General features: G+C 32.4%; 1 protein-coding gene across 2 annotated transcripts in view; it reads left to right on the forward strand.

Moving 5' to 3' along the window:
• The window catches only part of NECTIN3 (nectin cell adhesion molecule 3), a 133,093-nt gene that overhangs the window by 62,027 nt on the left and 45,573 nt on the right, over window positions 1-25,493 (forward strand). Inside the window, exons 6-7 of one of the 2 annotated variants that reach the window (XM_082839843.1) lie at window positions 14,429-14,567; window positions 16,725-16,809. In XM_082839843.1, the coding sequence (XP_082695969.1) occupies window positions 14,429-14,567; window positions 16,725-16,809 (224 nt within the window). Of the gene's footprint in view, window positions 1-2,391; window positions 8,216-14,428; window positions 14,568-16,724; window positions 16,810-25,493 lie in introns of those variants that run through there. The other variant, XM_082839842.1, reaches the window with a different exon arrangement.

Below are 25,493 nucleotides of genomic sequence, written 5' to 3' on the forward strand. Positions count from 1 at the left end.
TTCTCACTGCAGTGGCATCTCCTGTTGCGGAGCACGGGCTCTAGGTGCGTGGGCTTCAGTAGTTGCAGCATGCAGGCTCAGTAGTGGTGGCTCGCGGGCTCTAAAGCGCAGGCTCTGTAGTTGTGGCGCGCGGGCTTAGTTGCTCCCCGGCATGTGGGGTCTTCCCGGAGCAGGGCTTAAACCCGTGTCCCCTGCATTGGCAGGCGGATTCTTAACCACTGCGCCACCAGGGAAGCCCTATGCTGTTTTTTTTACACTAGTTGAGGAGGGGCTGGTAGGTTTGAAAATTTCTAGAACTGCTGACAAAATAAGATTTTTAAATAGTTTTTTTTGGTTACTCTTTTTTTGTTGTTAGATTTTCTGAAAGTTGTATTTTGTTAAATCTCAGTTAAATACACAGTAGATGTCCATTTGTGTTCACATAAAGAACGTTACAAGTAGAAATAAATGTCAGTGATTTTTTCTTTTTAAGAATACTTCGTTAAAATGTACAGTTATGTATCATATTTGGTGAGAGCTGATGTACATGTACTATTCTGAGAAAAATACCATTTCATCAAGAGCTATCAAAAACTTTAAAAATTTTATGTGCACAAAAATGTGTTAATTTTAAATCATTAATTAGGTGATTTGTGCTTTTGTTTAAACATGCTGATGCCCATTTATTATAATACTTTTTCCTTTGGGAATCATTGTGAAGATGACATTTAATATGTAAAACTTCCATTAGTCCTCCTCCTCAGAAAATACATGAGTTGTCTTATAAATGATTAATTTTTAGTCTGTTTCTTTAATATCCTGGTTCTGTGAGGTTGGATTATATGAGACTTTACTACTTTTATAATAGAAATGATCCTGCAATTTCACAATTTTTTTTTAAGATTGAATTTGTACAACTAGTGAATTTGTTCTCACAAATTAAAACTCTTCTTTGATTCATTTACTTACATATAATATGATAACTAATTCACTTCAAGGTACTTGACTGGATTGCCTGTTATATTGGTTTAAACTCATAGGAAATTACTTATAATGTACTTGTTACATTTTACACTGTACTTGCTAAAGTTTTACTACATTCTATACATATGGCATTCCGTGATGAAACCTGTTTCAGTAAGTATTTTTCTTTAGCTTGTAATTTTAGAATAACTTACCCCATGTAGATTTAGTATTTTTCTAACAATCACTTTTTAAAAGCTCTGTCAGTACCACTCATTTAAAAATTAATTATAAGAGATTACCATTTGGGTCATTTATTTTTTATCAATGAAGAAATTCAAGATTTTTGAAGTCATCCTTTCTTCAAACTCTAGAATTTTGTGTAACATGACCTACAAATACCACTTAATTGATAATTAACAAATCTTTAATTTTTACTATTTATGTTTAGCTGCTTTTTAATATTAATGGCTATTTACTCTGTAATCTAATGGCAATACACAGGATCATTTGCATCTAATATTTAAGTATCCTTAGAATGTTCTCTCTAAAATATTAGCTGCTCTTTCTGAGACTCCATCCTAAAGCAATGTGACATTGAATTTTGCAGACATGGTTGAAATTTCTCAGTTTCCTTAATGTTCATATCTTACCCATGGAGTATAGACATGATGATGACATTTTTATAATACTATATAGTTTATAACATGTTTTTACTTTGTCTATTGGTCTCATTTGTTAATAGCCCATCTGGCTAACATAAATATGTGCTTTTTATTTTTTAAATCACTAAATAATGGTATATACTACATATGTCCTTTCTAAAAATTAAAGAGTTTTCTTTATTTAAGGAAAATATTTTTGAGAGAATTATTAAGTCAACAGCTTATACTATGGCCACTTAACAAGAATCTATAGTTTTTCATTCTTTTAAAGATAAGTTCAGCTCTTACAAAAATAAACTATATTAGGTAAAGATGGATTTCAAGAAAACATATTTTAATTTTTTCATTCTTTTATTATTCTGTTATTTCCTTGTGCTACTGGCTAAGAAAATGTACATTTGAATGATTCAATTTAATTTTTTAGTAATGATAATTCTTAAGCCAGCTGTATATAGGACACTTAAATAATAGTCTTAATTTAAAAGAAAAAGTATTTCTTAGAATACAGTGTCACACTTAAACTTGGAATAGAATAATTTAGGATTTACGCCATACATAATTTTTCATTCCCTTTACATAATTGGTAACTGACTAAGTGTCAGATTTATTTTTTTTTACATGTAGAAGTATCACTACTTTCTAATCTTAAATTAAGAATGAAAAACTATTGTTACTATGAATATATTTTCATTAACTGTGCTGTCTTTTCAACTTGCTGCTGAATCAGCCTGCATTGACATTCTTTGCCTTTCTGTGTCTTGTCTATCTTTACCGTTTCCATTAGATCCTCCTACTACTACCACCCTTCAGCCCACCATTCAATGGCATCCCTCAACTGCTGACTTCGAGGATCTAGCAACAGAACCAAAAAAATTGCCCTTCCCATTGTCAACTTTGGCAACAATTAAGGATGACACAATTGGCACAATCATTGCTAGTGTAGTGGGTGGGGCTCTCTTCGTAGTACTTGTAAGTGTTTTGGCTGGAATATTCTGCTATAGGAGAAGACGGACGTTTCGTGGAGACTACTTTGCCAAGAACTACATTCCACCATCAGATATGCAAAAAGAATCACAGATAGATGTTCTTCAACAAGATGAGCTTGATTCTTACCCAGACAGTGTAAAAAAAGAAAACAAAAATCCAGTGAACAATCTAATACGGAAAGACTATTTAGAAGAGCATGAAAAAACGCAGTGGAACAATGTAGAAAATCTCAGTAGGTTTGAAAGACCAATGGATTATTATGAAGATCTAAAAATGGGAATGAAGTTCGTCAGCGATGAACAGTATGATGAAAATGAAGATGACTTAGTTTCACATGTAGATGGTTCCGTAATTTCCAGGAGGGAGTGGTATGTTTAGCAGCCACTAAATGTGACTTAACTATGTACAATGTTTCATTCATACTAGTTGATCATTTTCAGATTGTTCATACTTTTTCTCGAGGAATAATAAGCTTTTCAACTTGATTTTCAAGCTTTTTATATTCTAATTTGACAAACAGAAATGTAAAATCTGGGTTCAGTGTATCTGAGCTGCTTTACAGTTTTTTTTTCAATGCTGTACTACTGTCTCAAGATTTAAATTTTAATGCAGAGTACTTTACTGGTCTGAGGCACACAGGTAAGAAGAAATGTCAACATTAAATGAATGACTTTTTTGGTACAAAAGTTAAAAAAAAAAAAAGGAAACTACCTTGGCATTGTGTATTAAATGTTTACCTAAGACTATTATCTCAAGTAAAATGTTTGTTAAACATATACCTCTCAAAATTTATCACCACTAAATGATACTGCATCAAAATTGACTATAAAACTAATTCAAGAAATGTTTATATATATTTTTAGTATACAAAAAAATTCAGCCTGATGAAACACCTTTTCTTTTCAGACATTATTTTCTATGTTTCTATACAAATGGAATCTTTACCTCTGCATTTTAATGAGCCTTGCCATAATTACTGTAGAGTGGCTTTTCAAAGGTATTTTGTTGCACTAAAAACTGTGGTAGTACACTCAGTGAACATGATGTGTGGAAGAGCATAATTAGCTGATCAATATTTTTGTCCAGAATACATACAAGAGTAATAAAAACATGCCTTTTAAACATGATAATTACTACAATCTTTTCATCTCTGGAGGGCAGTGCTTATATTGTCATGTGAACATAGGTTTTGGTACATGAAGTGGTAGTTTTGTTTTAATGATTTATGTCCTAAATATAATAATAATAATGAAAAGATGGTACATAGTTTAATAGAGTACAGAGAGAGCATTTCAGTATATGGAAAACCATGGGTAAAACAAGCATTGGAGTACCATTTTTAGAAATGAGACAAACATTTCAGCCAAGAATCTGTGCAGAGAATTTTGTAGACCATCTTGTTTTAGTCATTTATTATTGATGTTGTTCAAATGGATAAATATATAGGAAAAAAATAGAATAAACTTGGAAATTTGAGATTTAACAAGAAAAAATCTGAATTATAGAACCAATCACTAGCACTTGCTGATCGATATTGACAAACCATCCCCCTTTTCCTCTTAAATGTATGTATGTGTTTCAAGATTTTTGTTTTTCCAATTAAAACTGGAAACATCATGGGGTCTTTTTGTTTTGTTTTTTGTTTTTTACATAATTAAGTATATCCTTTCCAAAATCATGTATCTTTTGAAAAAGAAATCTTACCTAAATCTTCAAATGTGGATCTTCTTTGTTAGGTAATTAAATTGCTTCTACAGTGGAGTCCTATACAATTATAATGATGACAACTATTTTGAAGACCAAAGAATATGTTTTATCTGTTGATGATTCATTTGAAAAAAGGACTGTGTAGAATTGCCTTAGGAGTTTTTCCAGGGAGTTGAAATAGAAGTTAGCAGGAGAATCATAAATTAAATAACTTATTTTGTTAATAAAACGGCAAAGTAGGTACTTTTTTTTCACCTTCCCAACTGCTCCCTTCCCAATCCTCATCAAATCTAAAAAAATGTTTTTATAAGGCAAAGTTCTAACATGTTCATAGAATTTTGCAAGTAGTGAAGGCTTTATTCTCAGTGATTATAACTTAGTTTCCTTTATTTTAACATAGCAGTATTTTGTGGAAGTTTGAAATCTATTTTATTTCTCTCCCTCAAACACTTAGTATAACAGTAAAGTGTTGGTTAAGGATACAGTTAAGTTCATTGATGTCTTGTTAAAAATATTTGGTTTAAATATGGCTAACCACTGACCAATATTAAGACTCTTTGGTCCCAATCATTGGAAGAAAAACTTTCTTGATAATACCTTATGATCAAAGTGACTTATTTTTTTATTTAAATGTTAGCAATGATATGGCCATAAGAAAGATGAGTCTAAAACTTTTTTCCATGGAAGATGTAAATTTGTGGCTTTTTTGAGCAAAACATCCTCTTTAGTGGTTTGAAGTGTCATATGAATCTGAGAAGAGTAATCCCATTTAGAATATTGTACAAATCACACCTTGACTCTAATCCGAAGGAAATTAGCAATGTATTCCAAGAACTGTATTTTAAAATATAAATATCTACTTAGTGATCATGAACTTTCTTTTAAATAGTGGCCATTGTGTGGTTAGGGTTTTTTGTTTAGTTTTTGTTGGTTTGTTTTTTTGGGGGTTTTTTTTGGCAGTAGGGAGTGACATGGAACACTGCAAGTGAGTATTTGATATATTCTGCATCCTTTCTAAATCATTTGGCAAGCTACTAAAAGACTTCAGAATTTTAAGAATATGATATGATACTAGTGCTTAAGACTTTCTAAAGCATTGCACTATTGTTTATTAGAGCTTTATGTATGTTTACTGTACATAGAGACTTGTTTGTAAACATAGTCATATTAATAAACAATTTTTTAAATTACTTTTTGAGTATCAGTAATGTGCACAGCTAATTGATGTATTGAACTCCTACTCTCTTCTTGGAAAAGGTGGAAGAATAGTTTTACTTTATTTTGGCCGTGTTTATTGCCTTTATATTTGAACTGGTTTTTCAGTTTTGTGTTCACTTTAGAGTTTTCTTTCACAGTAGTTAAAGTACTTCAGTGATACAGTGGAGATGAATTCAACTCTTTGTTTTTCCCTTTTTTGCATTTTTATTAAAATATGTTGAAACTTTAATAGGCTAGGGGTTGACTTTAAAAGTGGTATCTGAGAAGTACTTTATAGTTGAAAGATATAGTATTTTACCATGTGCCTGAAAGGTTTCTGTTTGATAAGTCTAACATTAAAGAAACCATTAGGGTTTTTCAGTAGTAGGTATTGCTTCTGATAGCCATATATAGGAAAGTTATAATGGTAAGCCTGGCTGAATGTTCGCATAAGGGGCTATAGGAAGTACAATGTATAAGTGCAAAAATTGAGAGAAATGTAGCAATATTAGATGCAAAAACATCTGATTTTAGTTTGATTTTGCTTTTGGTAAATACTGCTGAAACAAAGTATGAACAAGAAGTTGTTAATGTGTGGAAGTAATCAATGTAAAGTGTAAGAAAGGAAGAAATGGTACCCATATTGATTTTTTAATTCTAACAGGGGAATGATTTACAGATTGGATTGTTTTTCCTATTTACTTGTTAATGTATCATCCATAAAAAGCTCTTTTCTCAAATTTTTGTTATATTGGGATATATTTAGTTTTAATGTGTACCAGGGATTTTTTTTTTAACCAAGTTACTTATCAGGTGGTAGCCCCAATAGCCGTTCAATAAATCTTTAAATAAAAGTTTTTTAAAAAAATTCTTAAGAGGCATATTTCTGTAACAAGCCTATGGCTCTGGATTACCTTCTTTGTCCGCATTTTGATTTTTGCTGGAGAGAGAGAGAGAGTGTGTGTGTGTAACCTAGTTTCCTTTAATTAATGATGTTTTGTGGAATTAGAAACCTATTTTATTTCTCTTTCCAAACAAGACTATATCAGGTTAAGGATACAGTTAAATAAAGTTTGAGGAAGCATCTAAGTTGGCATGTTAACCATTATAAAATTTACTTTTAATTAATCATATAATTCCTATCTCATATATACATATCATCAGTAACATTCTCCACAGTCATGAATTATCTTCTAGCTCTAGTCCTAGCAGTTAAAATAAATTTTAAATGTTTGCTGTGACTTTGACGTAAGTCAAATTTTTATATATTAGCTTTCAGTTTGGAATTAACACATTTCATAAAATATTTTTTAAGTTGGCATTTAGTGTTTTTAACTTGTTGCTTGTGAGCTGCTTTGAGTGGGAATGACATTGTTTCTTATTGTTTGTAGTTACCTTCTCCCTGTTCCTCATTTCTGACATTTGAAATTATGATACAGGGACTTCCCTGGTGGTCTGTTGGTTAAGTCTCCATGCTTCCACTGCAGGGGGTGCAGGTTCCACCCCTGATCGGGGAACTAAGATCCCACACGCTGCGCGGCTCGGCCAAAAAAATAAAATAAAATAAAAATAAAATAAACAGTATTATAAAACCTAAAATATTTTAAGATAAAATAAATTAAAATTTGATACATTTTCCCCCTAAACTTTAAACTATTTTAGAGAAAGCAGTTTTTTTCAAATAATATACAATTTGACTGGATTAAGTTTGGTTTCATTCTTGTTACACCAATAAAAATTCATGCATGAAAGAATCTTTGGAATAGTGTACAGAGTATACCAACTTTTTGGTGTTTTTTTAAAAAATTGTTTCTGTTTTCTTCTATTCCAGTAAGCTACACTTTTTTTTTAAAGTACATGTCTACTTTGAGATGAGTAGTGATAGGTTTCCATCAAGAGCTTGAAACCAAACATTGCTTACAAAAGCTTTTGCTATATATACCTACCCTTAGGGATCATTTCTTTTCTCGAGCCTTGATAATAGTTATTTTATCATGTTCATTTCAATTTTGAAGGGTAAAATATGATTCAATTTTGTGATGTTTTATTTCACTTGCCTTTTAGTTAATAGCTGCTGTTTGTTCTGGCTGGGCACTATGGATGAAGCCTAGTGAAAGTGAGTTTAGCAGAATAACTTTAAAGTATAAATCTCAAAACTTGAGAATAATTCAAGGGCTTATTTCCTTTCATGCATAATACTTCTACATAGATGTGATACCTGATTTCACAGTCTCAGTTATGAGAAATATCTCAGGGAAAACCAAGTCTTGAAGGGACAGTTTGATCTAAAAGCTAGAGGAAACAAGACCTAGAGGCTTTGACCTTCCTGTTTAAAAACAGATTATTATTAAAAAATATGCAATAGTAAGACAGAATAATGAAATGAATATTCATGTACCTGCTTCAGTTATTGTCAGTTCATGGTCAGTCTTGTTTTATTTAAATTTCTGTCTATATAATCCCTCCTGCCATTAGTTCACCTGTAAATATATCAGTATGTAGCTCTAAAAGTTAAGGAACATTTAGAGAAAGTAACCACAGATTCATTACTACACCAGAAATGAATAATTCCTTAATATCAAGTATCCAGTGAGTGTTCAAATTTCTAATCATATATTTTTGCAATTTTAGCTAGTAACCAAATGTGATCCATACATTGGTTGGTTGAGATGTCTTTTAATCTGTGTGTTCTCTGTGTGCTGTTCCCCACTCCCGCACTTTTCCCATGCAGTTTTTTTGGTGAAGAAACAGCTTCATCTGTCCTGCAGTTTTCCAGTTTGGATTGTGCCAGTTGCACCTCTGTATTTTCTGTAAGTTGACAGATCTAGAGCCTTGATAAGATTAAGGTTTAATTTGGGGGGCAAGGTTACTTCAGTGGTGGTATGTTCCTCTATCAGAAGGCGCGTAGTCTTTACCTCGTTTTCTTTCAATATTAGCAGCCATTTGATGCTCAAAGCCTAGATCTACTAACAGGGAACCTACATAATTTCTAGATCTATTAACTCTTTTTTTACCGCACCATGTGCTTTAATGTCTTAATAATTATGTTCATGCTGCTCCCTTTACCTGAAATACCCTTTCCTCCCTTTGCCATATTGGGAAACCAGTCCATATTCAAGGTCCAGCTCAAATTATAGTTTTATGAAACTTTTCCCTTTAGAATTAATACTTGCTGTTCATAATTCTTTTTTATCAACTTATATCTCCTCTATTGTAACCTCACATTTTATTCTAGTTATTATCTATCTTCTTTAGATCAGTGCTCTTCAATACTCTTGACTGTGCCTATCAATTAAAGATTAGTATGTACTCATAGTCCTAATATGTATGTTTATAAATTATATATGTGCTACCATAGAATTTTGCTATATGCATTTTAAAATATTCACAAAAAACAAATTTTTAATCTGCTGAAAAAACATTTTAAAATACTAATTATTTTCACTAAAACAGTAATATTTGGGTAAACAATATAATTGTGCTTCATTTTAAAAGTTAACTTTTTTTCTTGCTAAAACATTTTTGAGAAAACCATATAATTGTGCTTCATTTTTTTTTAATCTTGGTTTTATACTTTTTGATTCAGTGTTTCAAAGTTTTAAGTCCTTGTTGAGTATATTTTAACGCTTGTTTTTAGGTATGAAAGCTAAGCCACCTCTCAAAAACAAGTAGATTCAAATGAAAGAAGTTCATTGTTGGGAACCTTAACAGTTTTCATCCCAGCTACTGTTTTTAGAGCTAGTCTTCATGTTCAAGGTGTTTGATTTTTCAGTATCATGCTAATCACCACTCACATTAGCTATTTCAGCACAGTATGGGTTTAGTGTGAGGTTTGTTGTTAATAAGAGTGAATATAAATTTGTTTTATTTGGTTTCTAAATGTATTTGATTGGGGGGGGTTCATTTGTCACATCTGATTACGTTGCCATGGTTTTATTTCATAATGTAACTGGTAAAGTTTATGTATTAGGAAGAAGTTATTTGCATTGCCATTTTTGTGGGGTTTTGTTGTTATTTGTGCGTACATTATTGGTGTTATATTACATTCTGTCAGTTCTTTGCAGGAATGACATTTACTTGGATTAAATGCCTACTAGTATATAACACGGATTAACACTGATACCCTCACTTGGTTTATGAGTCAGATGTTCACCTGTCAGAGCACGCATGTCATGCCTCCTTTACATTTTTGACTTCTAGATAAGTTTTTAGTTCATTCAGCTGAGCTCCCATACATCACAATAATGTCTGTCGCAGGATGCTATGTTGAGAGGGACAACCAAGTAAAGATGTAACTGTTTACTTACTTTCATTTTGGAACTGTCCCACTCCACACTTCCTATAGGAAATTTTGGGTGCCCTGTGTGGCAGGGTGCCATCTGACACATGGACCAACTAGGGCTAGCAGTGCCAATCCATACTAGTACAATAGTAATTTTAATTAAATGCCCTCTCCCTCTCTTTTTTTAGAAAAGTGATGATTTCTTCCTATACTTCATTGGAAAATAAATATTTTTATGGATTCTCTGACCCTACCTTGAGGCTTTTGCTCTATTGTGAGGACAGGAACTGTGTAAAATTTATCCTTGGCATTCCTAGCACAAGGCCTGGCACATGTTTGGTTACTATTGGTAATTTGTTGGATGAGAAGCTGAGGAGACTGTCCTGACCCAAATAGAGGACTTCTATTAAAAAATAGTGAGATAAATATTTGGATGGATATAAAGGCTTAGATGTTGTATTGAAAAGATAAGCATTAAAACGGCTATTGAAAAATAAAACAGTGGGGCATATGGGGAAAATTTGGTAATACAGTAACATGTATTATGGGGATATATGAATTTAATCCCAAATGAAAGTTGGGAAGATAAGTTTGTAGGGTTTTACATTAAGCTGTGAATCAATCCATGGCATCACAGAAGTTTGGGTGGAGGAAATGAAGAAAAAGAGGGATGAAACTTAGCATCTCAATTGTTGGGATTTGGTGTTTTAATGTAAGTGTAAAAAGGGACTATGGATTTCTGTACTCACCCATTTTAAATGGTTTTAGGAAATTGCCAGAAACACGTATTTTAGTGTATAGAATAGTATTTAACTTTTAAAAACTTTATAATGCCTCAGTTTCAGGTGTGAATCAGGTGAGCACATGTTTGAATAGCCTTTACGTAGGCTTTATTCACTTGTATCAGAGTGAAAACAAAGACAAACTTTAATTCAGTTTAATATCTATAATATTTATATTTTTTCAAAAAGTAATGAAAGTTATTTCTCCTATCTGTATTAAATTTTTTGTATGATTTGTAACTGATTTTTAATAGCTTTCTCCATAAGATATATGCATGGTGTCTTTAATTATGGATAGTGTACTTTGGTTGTATTGAGGAATGCTGTTTTTCTGTTTTTGGAGGTGAGTTTCCAATGTATATGGGTTAATAAGCAGCTGTGATAACAGAAAGATGTTCTTCTGGGAGACATGCACCAATCCTTTAATACTAAATATTTTAATGCTTTTGTCTTTTTGTTTTCTGCTGCTTGTAAGCATACAATTAGATTTAGTAGAACATCTCCTTAGGTTATGGTAAGGTAATATTGCTTCATGTCAGTCACTCAGTAAACTAGCTTAATGTTGAAAAATGCCAAATTTTTATACATAGTTAAATTTTTTTTCTGCTTGTAGTGGTTTTGTTGGAATATAGGGTCTATGTAGATTATGAGGACAGGGATGTGGGGAGGCATTGTTGGGGCTAAATTCTCAATTTTCGTCAAAATTCTTTGACTTGAATGCAAGAAACTTGAGCTCTTCCTTTGCATTTCATACTAGTGTTCATCACCCATTAATACTTTTAAAATCTTAATACTCTTAAATATATTATTTCTTCTTTTCTCAGTAAGTTGAAGAATCAGAAAAGGAAATATATATATGTCATATATGTACTTAATCAGTTTACCTATGTAGAGCAGGATATCCAATTGGTAAATGGACTCTACCTAACTTTTCTTCCACTTCCTCATTTCAGCACTTACTAGCCTGTTCCAATACTGAGAAGAGGTGTGCAAAAAATGTTAGAGATGAATAAAGAATGAATGGAACCAAGTGAAATAAATATGCTCAAATTAAAATAGAAGGGTTACAGTATACATACAGTCACCTCTCAGTTATGGAATTCTAGAGCTAGAAATTAGAAGACTAATGGGACAGAATTGGATAAGTAGACCATAATTTAAATGTTTAAAGAATAGTATTTATATAGACTTGAGAATTACTTCAGGATATTAAAAATAGTATATATTCAGAGTTGGGAATTACATTAGGATATTAAAAGTCTGATTTTGATTTATTACTTACAAAACACTACCAAATTAAATATTATTGCTAAGATTAAATGAAAGGCTTTCTTGTAGGAGGTGTGAGGTTTGATGAAGAATTTATAATGATATGTTGGGATTGAGTGATATATATATATATATATATGATGTGTTAAGATTGTTAATCTTAATTTGGGCTAATTATATTCAAAGAGTAACCTGAGTTTTTGAAACATAATTTCAGAAGTATTACATAAATATGGTATCAACTTTGTCATTATCATCAAAATAAGAACACCCAAATTTAAATTCTCCACACTTGGGCAAAAGTGATAGGGCCACTTTATTCCTTAGCAAAAGAAAAAATTCCATTAAAAGGAAATCTTTAGACTAGTGTAGAATAGGTAGCATACTTGACACATTGGGATTTTTTATTTTTGCCACTGACAAGGTGTATGACCTTTGTCAAATAACCTTGGTCATGTAATCTTAATAGGTTTCAATTGGCCTATTGTTAACAACCAAATACAAAACTACAACTTACATGGTGGGAAAAGTGATAGTGTAGAAGATAAGACTAGCCCTAAATCATCCCAAGTCTTTTTTCTACATTTATAAGAGCAGAGTAATACTTGACTGGCTTGGTTTTCAAATCTTTTTCTCGTGTAGCACATATTCAAATGGAGTTAGTAGTGATTAGAGAAATGAGCAACAACAGGAAGATAAACCAGGTATGTATTAGCAGATGAGGGTAACATCCTGAACAATGAAGCTGGTTATATTGTTTAAAATAATTGTATATTTTTAGATTCTATTCAGTATTTGAAAGATCAGATTGGGTTCCTTGGCGCTCATTGGTATAAGATTTTTAGTCTAGAATGAGGCTAATGAACCATTAATAAACACAAGATCATTAGTTTGCTGAAGAGATTTTTATAATTGGCAAGAAAGTAAAACGTTGTGGGGTTTTTTGTTTTGTTTTTTTGTTTTGCATTACGCAGGCCTCTCCCGTTGCGGAGCACAGGCTCCGGACGCGCAGGCTCAGCGGCCATGGCTCACGGGCCCAGCCGCTCCGCGGCATGTGGGATCGTCCCGGACCGGGGCACGAACCCGCATCCCCTGCATCGGCAGGTGGACTCTCAACCACTGCTCCACCAGGGAAGCCCTAAAATGTTGTTTTTAGCAATCTAAAACACCACATGAATCACATTTTAATATGTACAGTTGGGAAATGCTTCTAAATACACTATGTATGTATTTGGAAATACTGTGATGGTAAGTAGGTAAAACATATATCAAAACTGATAGTGCTTAATTCTATTTAAATTTGCCATGTCTGGATTCCAACAGTAATTGTAATTATTTAAGGGTGTATATGAACGTCAATTTAATTGAAGACTAAGAGCTCGGCGTTTCCAAATAGGGGACCCAAAAGGAGAGACTACGTTAGATGTTGCGAAAAACCATTTCCCAAAAAGGGCTTATGGGTGGAGGTTTCTATCCTGCCCTAACCTAGCTTTATTTCACCCTGTGTCCTCTCCTATTCATTGACTGAATGACCTTGGGCAGAATATTTAACTTTAGAATAGCAGTATCTTCATTTATAGAATGTTACCTTAAATATCTTTCTTACTGGTTAGAAAGATAAATCATGTATATTGAAGGTTCTTTGTAACTGATGGGTTGCTTCACAAAATTCAGTTATTGGGTTTAATATGGCTGTAATTGTCAAAATAATACCCATAAGGATTGATGGTTTTGTCATATCCATAATACTTATATTTGAAAATAACTTTAGTAAATTCCTTTAATTGGGAGTTCATAAAGTAGGGTGACATTTTTTTTAGAATTGTGTGAAATGCTAACTACTAAGTATGTTTTTAACATCCTTTCTTACAAAATTTTGTGGTGCAGGCTGGAAAAGAGAAATTGGTATTCAGAAATGATAGAGTGTGTCTATAGCCAGGAGACAGGGAAGAATTTACATAATTTTGTAGTATAGACACTATCTTAAAGTGTAATTTGTATTAAATGTGTGTGAACTAAAGGAAGTTATCTGCAGCAAGTACTGTTTTAATAATACTTCTATTTTAAAAACTTAGATTTTGCAATGTCACTTTTTGACTATTTATTACGTCTGGGATATTTTCTGTTTTTTAGTGTTGTTTTCCCTTTCTTGAAGGTTTTTGGTTTCTTAGAATTTCTTTTAATGGAATGAAAGGTAAAAATCTATTCAATACATTGTTGGCTAACTCCATTAAAGAATACTGAATTTTTTTTTTATCACCTTTTAGAGTAAGAACTTAGTTTTCATCCTTTTCTCTATCTTCTTTTCTCGTTCAGACATTCTTTGCCCGTTGACAGTAGATTCACTCATTGATACCTGGCTGGGGCTATTCTTTTCATCACTTTAAAAAAGTAAAGTTGGAGTGCTAAGGTGACATCTTGCAAGGAATAAATGTGTTAGCATAATGCTCCAAAAAGTAACGAATCAAATTTGGGGTCTTCTAAACTTGTGGTTGGATAACATACTTAATCAGTCCTTGCACATTGTAGAAATCAGAGGACGCAAACTCAAGAACTCTTAAAATTGTTTAAAAAACCTAATTTTTATTACTTTACAGATGTTCCACTTAAGCAGACCTCTTCTATAGCTGTAGCTGGAGCTGTAATTGGAGCTGTCCTTGCCCTTTTCATCATTGCCATCTTTGTGACTGTGCTGTTGACTCCTCGAAAAAAGAGACCATCCTACCTTGACAAAGTGTAGGTAAATTTTTTGCTTGTGTTCAACTATGAATATTCAGTATGTGGCAGTCTTTATCTTTACAGCTACTCATATGAAAACTGTCTGAGGGATGGAAGTAAAGATACTGTTAGGTCTTTGTAAGATGACTGGTTTTGTCAGGAAGTCTGACTACATTTTGGTAAATAAACAGTTGCAAGGGGCTGCTAGAGACAAATATATTAGACACCTTTTTAACCTACAGTATATTACATACCTTTCCAAATGGTAACATAATGACTCTACGTTGTCCTGCCTTCTGAATAAAAATGCAGGTCTTCCATGAAGTAGTTGAAAGACAGATATAAAAAATCTTAGAAGTTTAAATTACTTCTTTAAATTGCTTATGCCTGTCTTATGTATAGATATAACTAACTCTAAACTGCCAGAAGTTATTAAATACATTGAGTTTTAAAGCTTTTATCTTAAAGAAATTTGGTTTTGGTGAATTACAAAATGTGCTTTTATTTAAAGAGAAAGCAATGTTTTGGACCTAATCATGAGACAGAATTACAAAACAGAAATTGCACTCTGTTGTATAATCAAAAGACCGAAGTCCCAGTTCCCTTAATTCCATCAGCAGCTTTTGTTGCTTCATCTGTGAAATGTGAATAATACTTTTCCTGCTTACCTCACATGGCTGTGATAAGAGTAGAATAAGATGATGTTTGTGAACTGTGAAGTTCTATACAAATGACATTATTTCTTGTGTGGTTATTAATGATTTTATATGAGGACATGAGGCTGGCTCTGAAGGAATGTGTTTCTTCTCTCTTCATAAATGCTTTGTGTATGTCTCTGCCTCTCTAATCTGGCACAGTTAGAGCACTGATCTTTTTGGATTAAGGACACCTGGGTGTTAGCTCTATTACGATCAAATTAGCGGTATGATCATGAACGAGTCACATCACCTCCATGAACCTTGGTTTTCTCACCTAAATAACTTACGGCATCTTGGAGCTATACATTTGCCGTGATTTTTGTTACATTAAAGGAAATAATTACTTTAAATAAAAGGACTATAAAATACCCTTTCAGTCTAATACCTGTAAGACCGATTCCTCTAATATTTCAAGAGTATCTAGCTTGTGGTTAACTTCATCTTAGTTGCCAGATTATCTCAAACTTTTCTATAATTTCCAAAAGATAATTTACTAGTAGACTAGTAATTACATCCATGTAATCATTTTATTTATTATTTGAATTCTGTTCATTTAAAATATTATTTCATGCCCACATGGAGAAGTGAGAATTTGTAATTTCTTTGGCCTCTATAGCTTTCATCCTCTTTATCTTTTAATATAGGTAAAATTTTTATTTGATTTACTAATCTCAATTACTGAAAATTAGTTATCTGTGATCTTCAAAAGTAGGAGAATATATGAAAAATTATTTTCTAAAATGCAGAGAGCTACAAGATATATTTAATTCTATTTTTGTTGTAGTGCAACAATTTAAAAATATATGAAAATACTTTTTTTTAGTAGATTAGATCATTTTGGCAAAGATAAATGCATTCCCCAAGGATGTAATGGTCTCTTCATTTATTTCAGGTGCCAAGATTTATAATGGTTTGTAGATTGAAAATCTTAATTTACATGATGAATATTCTAAGAATGACCATGGCTTTTGAAAACTAATTATGGAAGTATTTCCAAAATATAGTATAAGCATATTTTTTCATTATCATTTTAAGATACAGTCTTTTAAATCACTTTTATGACACTTTGGAGGAAGGTGTTTTCCATTACACATGTTTGACTATATTTAAAATGTTGGTAGGCATAGTCATATGTAAAAATGTGCAGTACTTAATTAGTCATATACTAGATTACTTGCCTAATAATAATGTTCAAAAAATACTTCTATTTGCTTCTTTTTTAGATTTTTCAAAGAATTTTTTATTTCAGATTAGTCCTAAACATTAGAACCTTTAAAACCAGTTCACTTTTTTGTTCCAATTATGATTGATTAATGGAAATGTAAGAACTGAATTAAACATGTATGCTAATACAAATATTAGTATGAGGAAAATATTCTCAAAACTTAAGCGAATCTTGAATGTTTCCCCCACCCACCCTTTTTTTTTGTTTTTTTGCTAGAAGTGGCAATCACATTTTTTAAACTTTTTAATGCAGGATCGACCTTCCACCCACACATAAACCACCTCCTATGTATGAAGGACAGTCCCCCCCTTTGCCTCAGAAAGACCTTCTATATCAGGTAAGTGTTCCCGAGTACACGTAAAATAAAATGAAATAAAAAATATTAAGCAATGTATATTATTTGTTTCAAAATATTATCTAGTCATTATACATTAAATATTACATAATAATATATAATCATTTCTCTGAAACATTCAAGAGATCAAATTTAGTCTACAGATTGGTAAGAAAAGAAGTTATGGCCAGTATAGGTAAGACAAATCAACACTGTATTAGGAGTACAAATTTTTACAAAAGCTTATGGCTGAAGACTTATTGTTAATAGAGTTTTATTGACGTAATGATCCATTGTAAAATATGCATTTTTATATAAAATAAAAGGTAGAAAAATTGAATGGTAGGGTCTAATTTATGATGGAGAGGTTTTTCTCCTTGGCATATGTATTTTATTTTTGTTTATTTTTCAGTATATGCAAAATTTTCAGTATATGCATCTAAGTCTTAGCATTCCTTTATTTAGCAACAAAAGGTTTATATTCCAATTTAAAATTCTGGGCATGAATATTGGGCCCCATTTTACACTTACGATAATTGAAAATTTCTTTTGGAATCAGTTTACAGTAATTCGTGTGAAAGTATTGATTCAGTGCTTCTGTCTTAGATTCTATATCTAGATTAATATGCTCTACTTGGGAAGGTTTAAGCCATAATGCTTTTATTCTTAACTTTAATTGTTTTGTTTTTGCTTTTTTCCTCTATCACCCATGCAGCCTCCTGGGGCTCTAACCCTGTATTGGGGTTTTATTACCTGTGACACTATGATATTTTTCTCCTAAATTATGTCCTGTATCTTCAGCTTGAGTAAGGCAAAGGAATATTTCTGTTAAGATGTTCTCAGCTTCTGTTCCTAGGTTGACCATATAATCAGTCTCCTGCCTGAGCATGGGGCAGGGAGGAGCATTCCGTGGCATGTGCACTCACTGACAATGGGCATCACCTTTGTCATCTTGCACAAGTTTGGTGTCTTAGGGATGAAGATGCGTCATCTTTACAGAACTCTTGTTTTCACATAAAGAATATAGCCTCACATCTTTTTTGGCAAATAAATTAACTTGACAAGTAGTGTGAAATGTCAACAAAATAGTTAGCTAAAGGTGTTAACTGCTGCAGATGGATAGCTGTTTTTCTCCCTCCACAAAGCTAGTCACTAACTGGAGGATTTCTAGATTCAGGTGTGGGAATTTTTTAAGAATGTTGTTAGTAATTTTTTAGTACAACCCTAATTGCATACAATTTTATTCTTGTCCTTAAAATCAGTTTATTTACTTGTTATTTAATATTTTCAAATTAAATATTTATAAAAGCTTATGAATTGAAAAAAAATTATTCGGCTCAGATCATGTGTCCTGGGTTTTAGTTAAGAAAATATAATTTCTATATATGTAAGTGCTGCTAAATAAACACAAAAGGAAGATTTTTCTTGGATGACTTGACAGTGGTACAAACTGCAGTTTTTATCCTTGGAGTCAGAGAAGTCTTCCTGGATGGATCAATTTTGGAAGTAGGATTTTGATACATGTGAAAAATTACTCAGTTGTTGATTAGAGTAAATTGCATAATCACAAGCATAAATCTAGGTGGAAATGAACAGTTATGTGAAAGAGTAATAGAAATTTTAGAAAGGAAATTGGTGGGACAGCATCTGCAGTGGATAACAAACATTGGACTTTGGGAGTCAGAGACCATTTACATTTAGTACTATTGTGACTTTTTCCTCATCTGTTAAATTCAGCAGGTGAAAAACATGATTGTTTCCCTCTTCTAGCTATAAAACTGAGTCTCTAAAATATTGCTAAGGGTCAGCTGGTTGCTGTCATTTTGCTTAGGAGAGTCAAAACTTGAGTTGGAGATGAAATAATTCTTAATTCTATAAAGATTTTGGGAATAATTTAGGCTAAAATCATTATCCATCAGTAAGATAATTTGTTATGATTCATGTGTTATAATGTCGTATGTTAATTATATGGCTGTCTGCGTTTTAATTAATGTTGTGATATCAAAATGCAAAATACATAGAACTGTTTCCTGGTTACCAAGAAATCTGTAAGTGTGTAATTACTATCTAATTAGTTTCATGCAATGATAGCCTGCTGTAATAGTAAATGCCTTCATAATGTTCCGCTTCAGTAGATAACTTGTCAACTTTAAACTCATGAGGTAATTCCTAATTGAAGTCATTAGTCCCTAGCCCTCACAGCCAGGCCATGCTCCCAAATATTACCATGGCTTTAAGGAAGAGAGTCCCACTTGTTCTACTCATCAGTGTTCTACCCTCGGGAAACCACAGAAAGAAAGAGTTCTTACTACTTAACTTTTGTTTCCCCTGCTTAACCATTACTTTTGTGATAATAGTGCCAAAACTCATACCTGAGAATTTTCCCTCTAAATATGTTAGGAAGATGAGGTCTGGTATTGTGAGGGGGTGATTTCCTTGAGTGGGAATGGAACTATTACCATACTGCAGAGAAGATGCATGGAGGCACACATAAGTATGAGGGAAATAAAAAGAAGAATATCTTCCCTGAAGGCAAAGAATAATTAATACCACCAGCTTGTCATGTTATTAGTTGATAATCCTAGAAAAGTGAGTCTTCATTTAGGAAACAAATACTAACTCAGGACATTTTTTCTTAACATTATAGGTAATAAGTAGGTATATTTTTGGTACAAAAAAATCCAAATACTACAGAAATTTAGAGTTAACGGTTAAAGTTCTGTTTCATCCCCCTATCCCCCAATATATTATTTCTTTCCCTAGAGGTCACCATTGTTAGGAATTTAAATATCCTCCCAGACTTTTTCCACAAGTTTACTTTGAAGTATACATCATCCATATTTACATCTACAAGTAGTTTCTTTATAAACATAAATGTGGTCATAGAAATTGCTTTTTCCACTCTATTACCAATGTTTTTCAGAGTGACTAATGTTGCCACCTTTAGCAAAATCCTCTGGGTTATTAAAAATGAAGATTCTTGAACACACATTCAGTTTCACTGAATCAGTATCCCAGGGGTTGGAAACAATGGGCATTTTACCTAGCTCACCAGGTGAATTTTAATGCACATTCAGGTTTGAGAACTATTGCTATTTCTCTGTCTCATTCTTAATGGCTGTAATAGTATTCCATTGTGTTGATATACCACAAATTACCTAATGATATTCCTAGGTTTTTTCTTTTTTTTTCTATTACAGTAATTGCTGCATTGAGTGTACTTTTATATACTTTATTGTACACATATATTTATAAAATATATGCAAAGAAATAGAATTACTGTGAATATTTTTTACATTTAAATAGGTGTCACATTGCTGGCCAGCCTAGCTGTATTAATTTATATTCTCATAAACAGTATATTAAAACCCATTTCCCTCTCTAATACTGTTTAGTAGAACTTCTGTTGTTGTTGTTGCCAGTTTGATAAAACTGGAAAAATAGTTCATTTAAAAGCTTCATAGATTCCTGGAAGAAGTTTCATAATTGATTGCCTATTTGTAGTTCTGTAAACCACCTATTTGCATCTCTTTTCAAATTTTCAGTTACTTTTTGAACTTTCCTTGTTAATTTTTTAACAGCTCTTTGATATGGACAGTAATCTTTTGTCTTATATTCGTCTCTTATTTTTTAACTTTATAGTGTCTTATACAGAACGTTTACGTTTTTATGTAGTTAAAATCTCTTTATCTTTTTCCTCATAGTTTCTGGAAGTTACATATTATCTAAAAAGACCATTTCCCCCTCTCTCCCTGATCTGAAATGTTAAAAAATCATACAAAACTCTTCACAGTTTTATGGGATGTTTTATTTTAAATAATTTAAAACTTATGTTTGCTTATTATATAAGGTAGTGACCTACGTTTTTTCCCCAATGGTATAACCAATTGTCCAAAAATTATTGAATTGGCTGTCCTTTTCTATGGTTTGAGGACACTCTTATCCTAAAATAAGTTCCCATATATATTAGGTATATTTCTGAACTCTTAGTTCTGTTATGTTGTTCTGTGTTTCTCTTCTTAAAGCAAGACAACACTGTTTTTTTTTAATTTACTTTTATTGAAGTATAGTTGATTCCCAGTGTTGTGTTAGTTTCTGGTGTACAGCAAAGTGACTCAGTTATACGTATGTGTGTGTATATATATATACACACATACATACATACACATACATATGTGTGTGTGTGTCTATATAATACTTTTCCATGTTCTTTTCCATTATGGTTTGTTACAGGATATTGAATACAGTTCCCTGCGCTATACAGTAGGACTTTGTTGTTTATCTATTCTATATATAATAGTTTGCATCCGCTAGTATTTCAGCAGAATTTACTATCTGAAAAAATTATGATTTTTTCCCCAGTAATTCATTATCATATATCATAGTCTTTAGTAAATTTTTGTAAATGTTCATCGCAGTCTTGTGGAGGAATAGTGTTTCTACATTTTTTTTTGAGTGGCTAATACATGCAAAACAGTATAAAAGGGTATTTTCTAAAGTCTTAGTACCATTTTCCATTCCTACTTACCCTACCCCCACCACCTCCTACAGAAAACCATTTTTATCAATTTCTTGTTTGTCTTCATATGGTTTATGTAAAACATAGACAAGGAAACACACACACATTTTATCTTTTCTCGGATAAAAGGTAACATATATACACTGTTACATATCCTGCCATTTCCTCTTAAGATATACTGGAGCTCTTTCTTTTTGGGGTGAAAATCATTCTCATTCTTTCTTATGTCTACTAAGATTCTAATGTGTGTATATTACATAGTTTGCAATGTCAAAATATTTTAATAAACCGATAATGCTGCAGTGAATAGCTTTGTATATATGCTATTTTGTATCTATGCAAGTATAATCTGCAGGCTACATTTTTAGACTTGATCTTGCTACAGCAAGTAGTAAATGTGTTTATATTTTTTATAAGTACTGTCAAATTATCCTCTGTAAATATTGTACTGTTTTTTACTCGTGTGAGTAATGTATGAAAGTGCCTGTTTCTCCACATTCTCACCAACAGTATATGTATTCCACTTGATTATTGGTAATCTGATAGGTGGAAAATAGTAAATATATAATTGCAATTTTGCAATTTCATTATTAGCAAGTTTCAGCATCTTTTCAAGTTTTAAACGATCATTTTTTTTCCTGCAAGCTGCCATTCTTTTGTGTGCTATTTAAAAATTTTATAAATAGATACGAAAATTTTTTGTTTTGATTCCAGCATGAATAATATGTACATTGTTTATTGGTATCTAAATTTGTGCTATACAGTGTTAAGTAAGATGACTCATATTCCTATAGATTTATGTGATAAAATAAGAAGATTGAAAAATTAAGAAACTATGTTATGACTAGAACCCTAATGTTATCAAATTGTGTGGCTTTAGAAACATGGTGGTCCTACTTGTTATCAAGTTCTGGAGTTAGAGATATGTCCTCCAGGTATCTTAATTTCAGTTACTAATCATACCATATTTCATTTATGGCTTTCTTGAACCTATTCACCCTACTACTCTTTATAGTTTTATAGATTCTCATTATTTCTCCTCAAAACTCATCTTTCCAACATATCACTGCCAGTTTCCAATAGTATTTTTAGATAAGCTGTTTATGCTCATTATTAATGGTCTGGTTTTCTCCCTGGATCTGAATATTTTAACGTGTTTCCAGATACCAGATATCAGTAGTTATGGTCTTTGGGGTCAGGGAGAAGGGAGAGAGGAAGATGATAAAAGAATTAACATTTTTCTTCCAAATTCAAGGAAACTAAATGGCTGAGTGTAATATTTAAGTAAATGAGTCCTGAGTATTTCTAGGATGGTTTTGCCCTAGAGTAGCAAAAAGTTTTCATCTGCCCATTGCCTCCAGTTAATAGGTAGTGGTAATTATTGATAAAAGTAGTAAAAGAATTGTAGGGCCTTGTTCTGGTCTGAGGAGGGAGAAAGTTTTGTGAACAACAAAGCTTGGATGAAATATTGATTTATAAACAAATAATATCTAAATAATATATTCAAATAAAATATCAGTGCAACCTCTGAAGTATAAAGGATTGGTATTTTTACTAAGTCAGAGCTCTACTAATCAATCTTATAAATGAGAAAAGATAAACCTACTTGATATGGTTTCATAAAGATTAATAAATTACCATATGCTACATCCTTAGAACACTGCCTGGCACATAGTGAATACTATGTGTTTGCTGTTATTATCATTATTGTTAGTTAAAAAGAAGCTATGTAATTCTTAGAAAGTTACTAAAGAGACCAAGCAGTGAAATTATTTCAATAGTAGGATAAAACTGTTACTACTTTGGCTCATGTAAACTCGGCATATGTTGCTTTTCGAAATTATTGCTACTTTTATTATAAGCTTAGTAGTGCTTGAAATGAAATTAAAATGGAGTTTGCATCTTTTCGTTCATAGTTCCGTTTTGTTTTTTTCTCTGTCATGCATTTATCAAACATATTTCTTAGGTACTAATATGTCAATATTGGGAATACATAGTCAATAAAACAGAGTTAAAAATTCTTGTCTTACTCTATGCCAATAAAATGGACAACCTGGAAGAAATGGACAAATTCTTAGAAATGCATAACCTGCCAAGACTGAATCAGGAAGAAATAGAAAACATGAACAGACCAATCACAAGCACTGAAATTGAAACTGTGATTAAAAATCTTCCAACTAACAAAAGCCCAGGACCAGATGGCTTCACAGGCGAATTCTATCAAACTTTTAGAGAAGAGCTAAGACCTATCCTTCTCAAACTCTTCCAAAATATAGCAGGGGGAGGAACACTCCCAAACTCATTCTATGAGGCCACCATCACCTTGATACCAAAACCAGACAAGGATGTCACAAAGAAAGAAAACTACAGGCCAATATCACTGATGAACATAGATGCAAAAATCCTCAACAAAATACTAGCAAACAGAATCCAACAGCACATTAAAAGGACCATACACCATGATCAAGTGGGGTTTATTCCAGGAATGCAAGGATTCTTCAATATATGCAAATCAATCAATGTGATACACCATATTAACAAATTGAAGGAGAAAAACTATATGATCATCTCAATAGATGCAGAGAAAGCTTTTGACAAAATTCAACACCCATTTATGATAAAAACCCTGCAGAAGGTAGGCATAGAGGGAACTTTCCTCAACATAATAAAGGCCATATATGACAAACCCACAGCCAACATCGTCCTCAATGGTGAAAAACTGAAAGCATTTCCACTAAGATCAGGAACAAGACAAGGTTGCCCACTCTCACCACTCTTATTCAACATAGTTTTGGAAGTTTTAGCCACAGGAATCAGAGAAGAAAAGGAAATAAAAGGAATCCAAACCGGAAAAGAAGAAGTAAAGCTGTCACTGTTTGCAGATGACATGATACTATACATAGAGAATCCTAAAGATGCTACCAGAAAACTACTAGAGCTAATCAATGAATTTGGTAAAGTAGCAGGATACAAAATTAATGCACAGTAATCTCTGGCATTCCTATACACTAATGATGAAAAATCTGAAAGAGAAATTAAGGAAACACTCCCACTTACCATTGCAACAAAAAGAATAAAATATCTAGGAATAAACCTACCTAAGGAGACAAAAGACATGTATGCAGAAAATTATGAGACACTGATGAAAGAAATTAAAGATGATACAAATAGATGGAGAGATATACCATGTTCTTGAATTGGAAGAATCAACATTGTGAAAATGACTCTACTACCCAAAGCAATCTACAGATTCAATGCAATCCCTATCAAACTACCACTGGCATTTTTCACAGAACTAGAACAAAAGATTTCACAATTTGTATGGAAACACAAAAGACCCCAAATAGCCAAAGCAATCTTGAGAACGAAAAACGGAGCTGGAGGAATCAGGCTCCCTGACTTCAGACTATAGTACAAAGCTACAGTAATCAAGACAGTATGGTACTGGCACAAAAACAGAAAGATAGATCAGTGGACCAGGATAGAAAGCCCAGAGATAAACCCACGCACATATGGTCACCTTATCTTTGATAAAGGAGGCAGGAATGTACAGTGGAGAAAGGACAGCCTCTTCAGTAAGTGGTGCTGAGAAACCTGGAGAGGTACATGTAATAGTATGAGATCACTCCCTAACACCATACACAAAAATAAGCTCAAAATGGATTAAAGACCTAAAGGTAAGGCCAGAAACTATCAAACTCTTAGAGGAAAACATAGGCAGAACACTCTATGCCATAAATCACAACAAGATCCTTTTTGACCCACCTCCTAGAGCAATGGAAATAAAAACAAAAATAAACAAATGGGACCTAATGAAACTTCAAAGCTTTTGCACAGCAAAGGAAACCATAAACAAGATCAAAAGACAGCCCTCAGAATGGGAGAAAATATTTGCAAATGAAGCAACTGACAAAGGATTAATTTCCAAAATTTATATGCAGCTCAATAACAAAAAAACAAACCCAATCCAAAAATGGGCAGAAGACCTAAATAGACATTTCTCCAAAGAAGATATACAGACTGCCAACAAACACATGAAAGAATGCTCAACATCATTAATCATTAGAGAAATGCAAATCAAAACTACAATGAAATATCACCTCACACCAGTCAGAATGGCCACCATCAAAAAATCTAGAAACAATAAATGCTGGAGAGGGTGTGGAGA

This window comes from Leucopleurus acutus (assembly GCF_964270905.1).
Source record: "Leucopleurus acutus genome assembly, chromosome: 5".
NCBI lineage: Eukaryota > Metazoa > Chordata > Mammalia > Artiodactyla > Delphinidae > Leucopleurus > Leucopleurus acutus.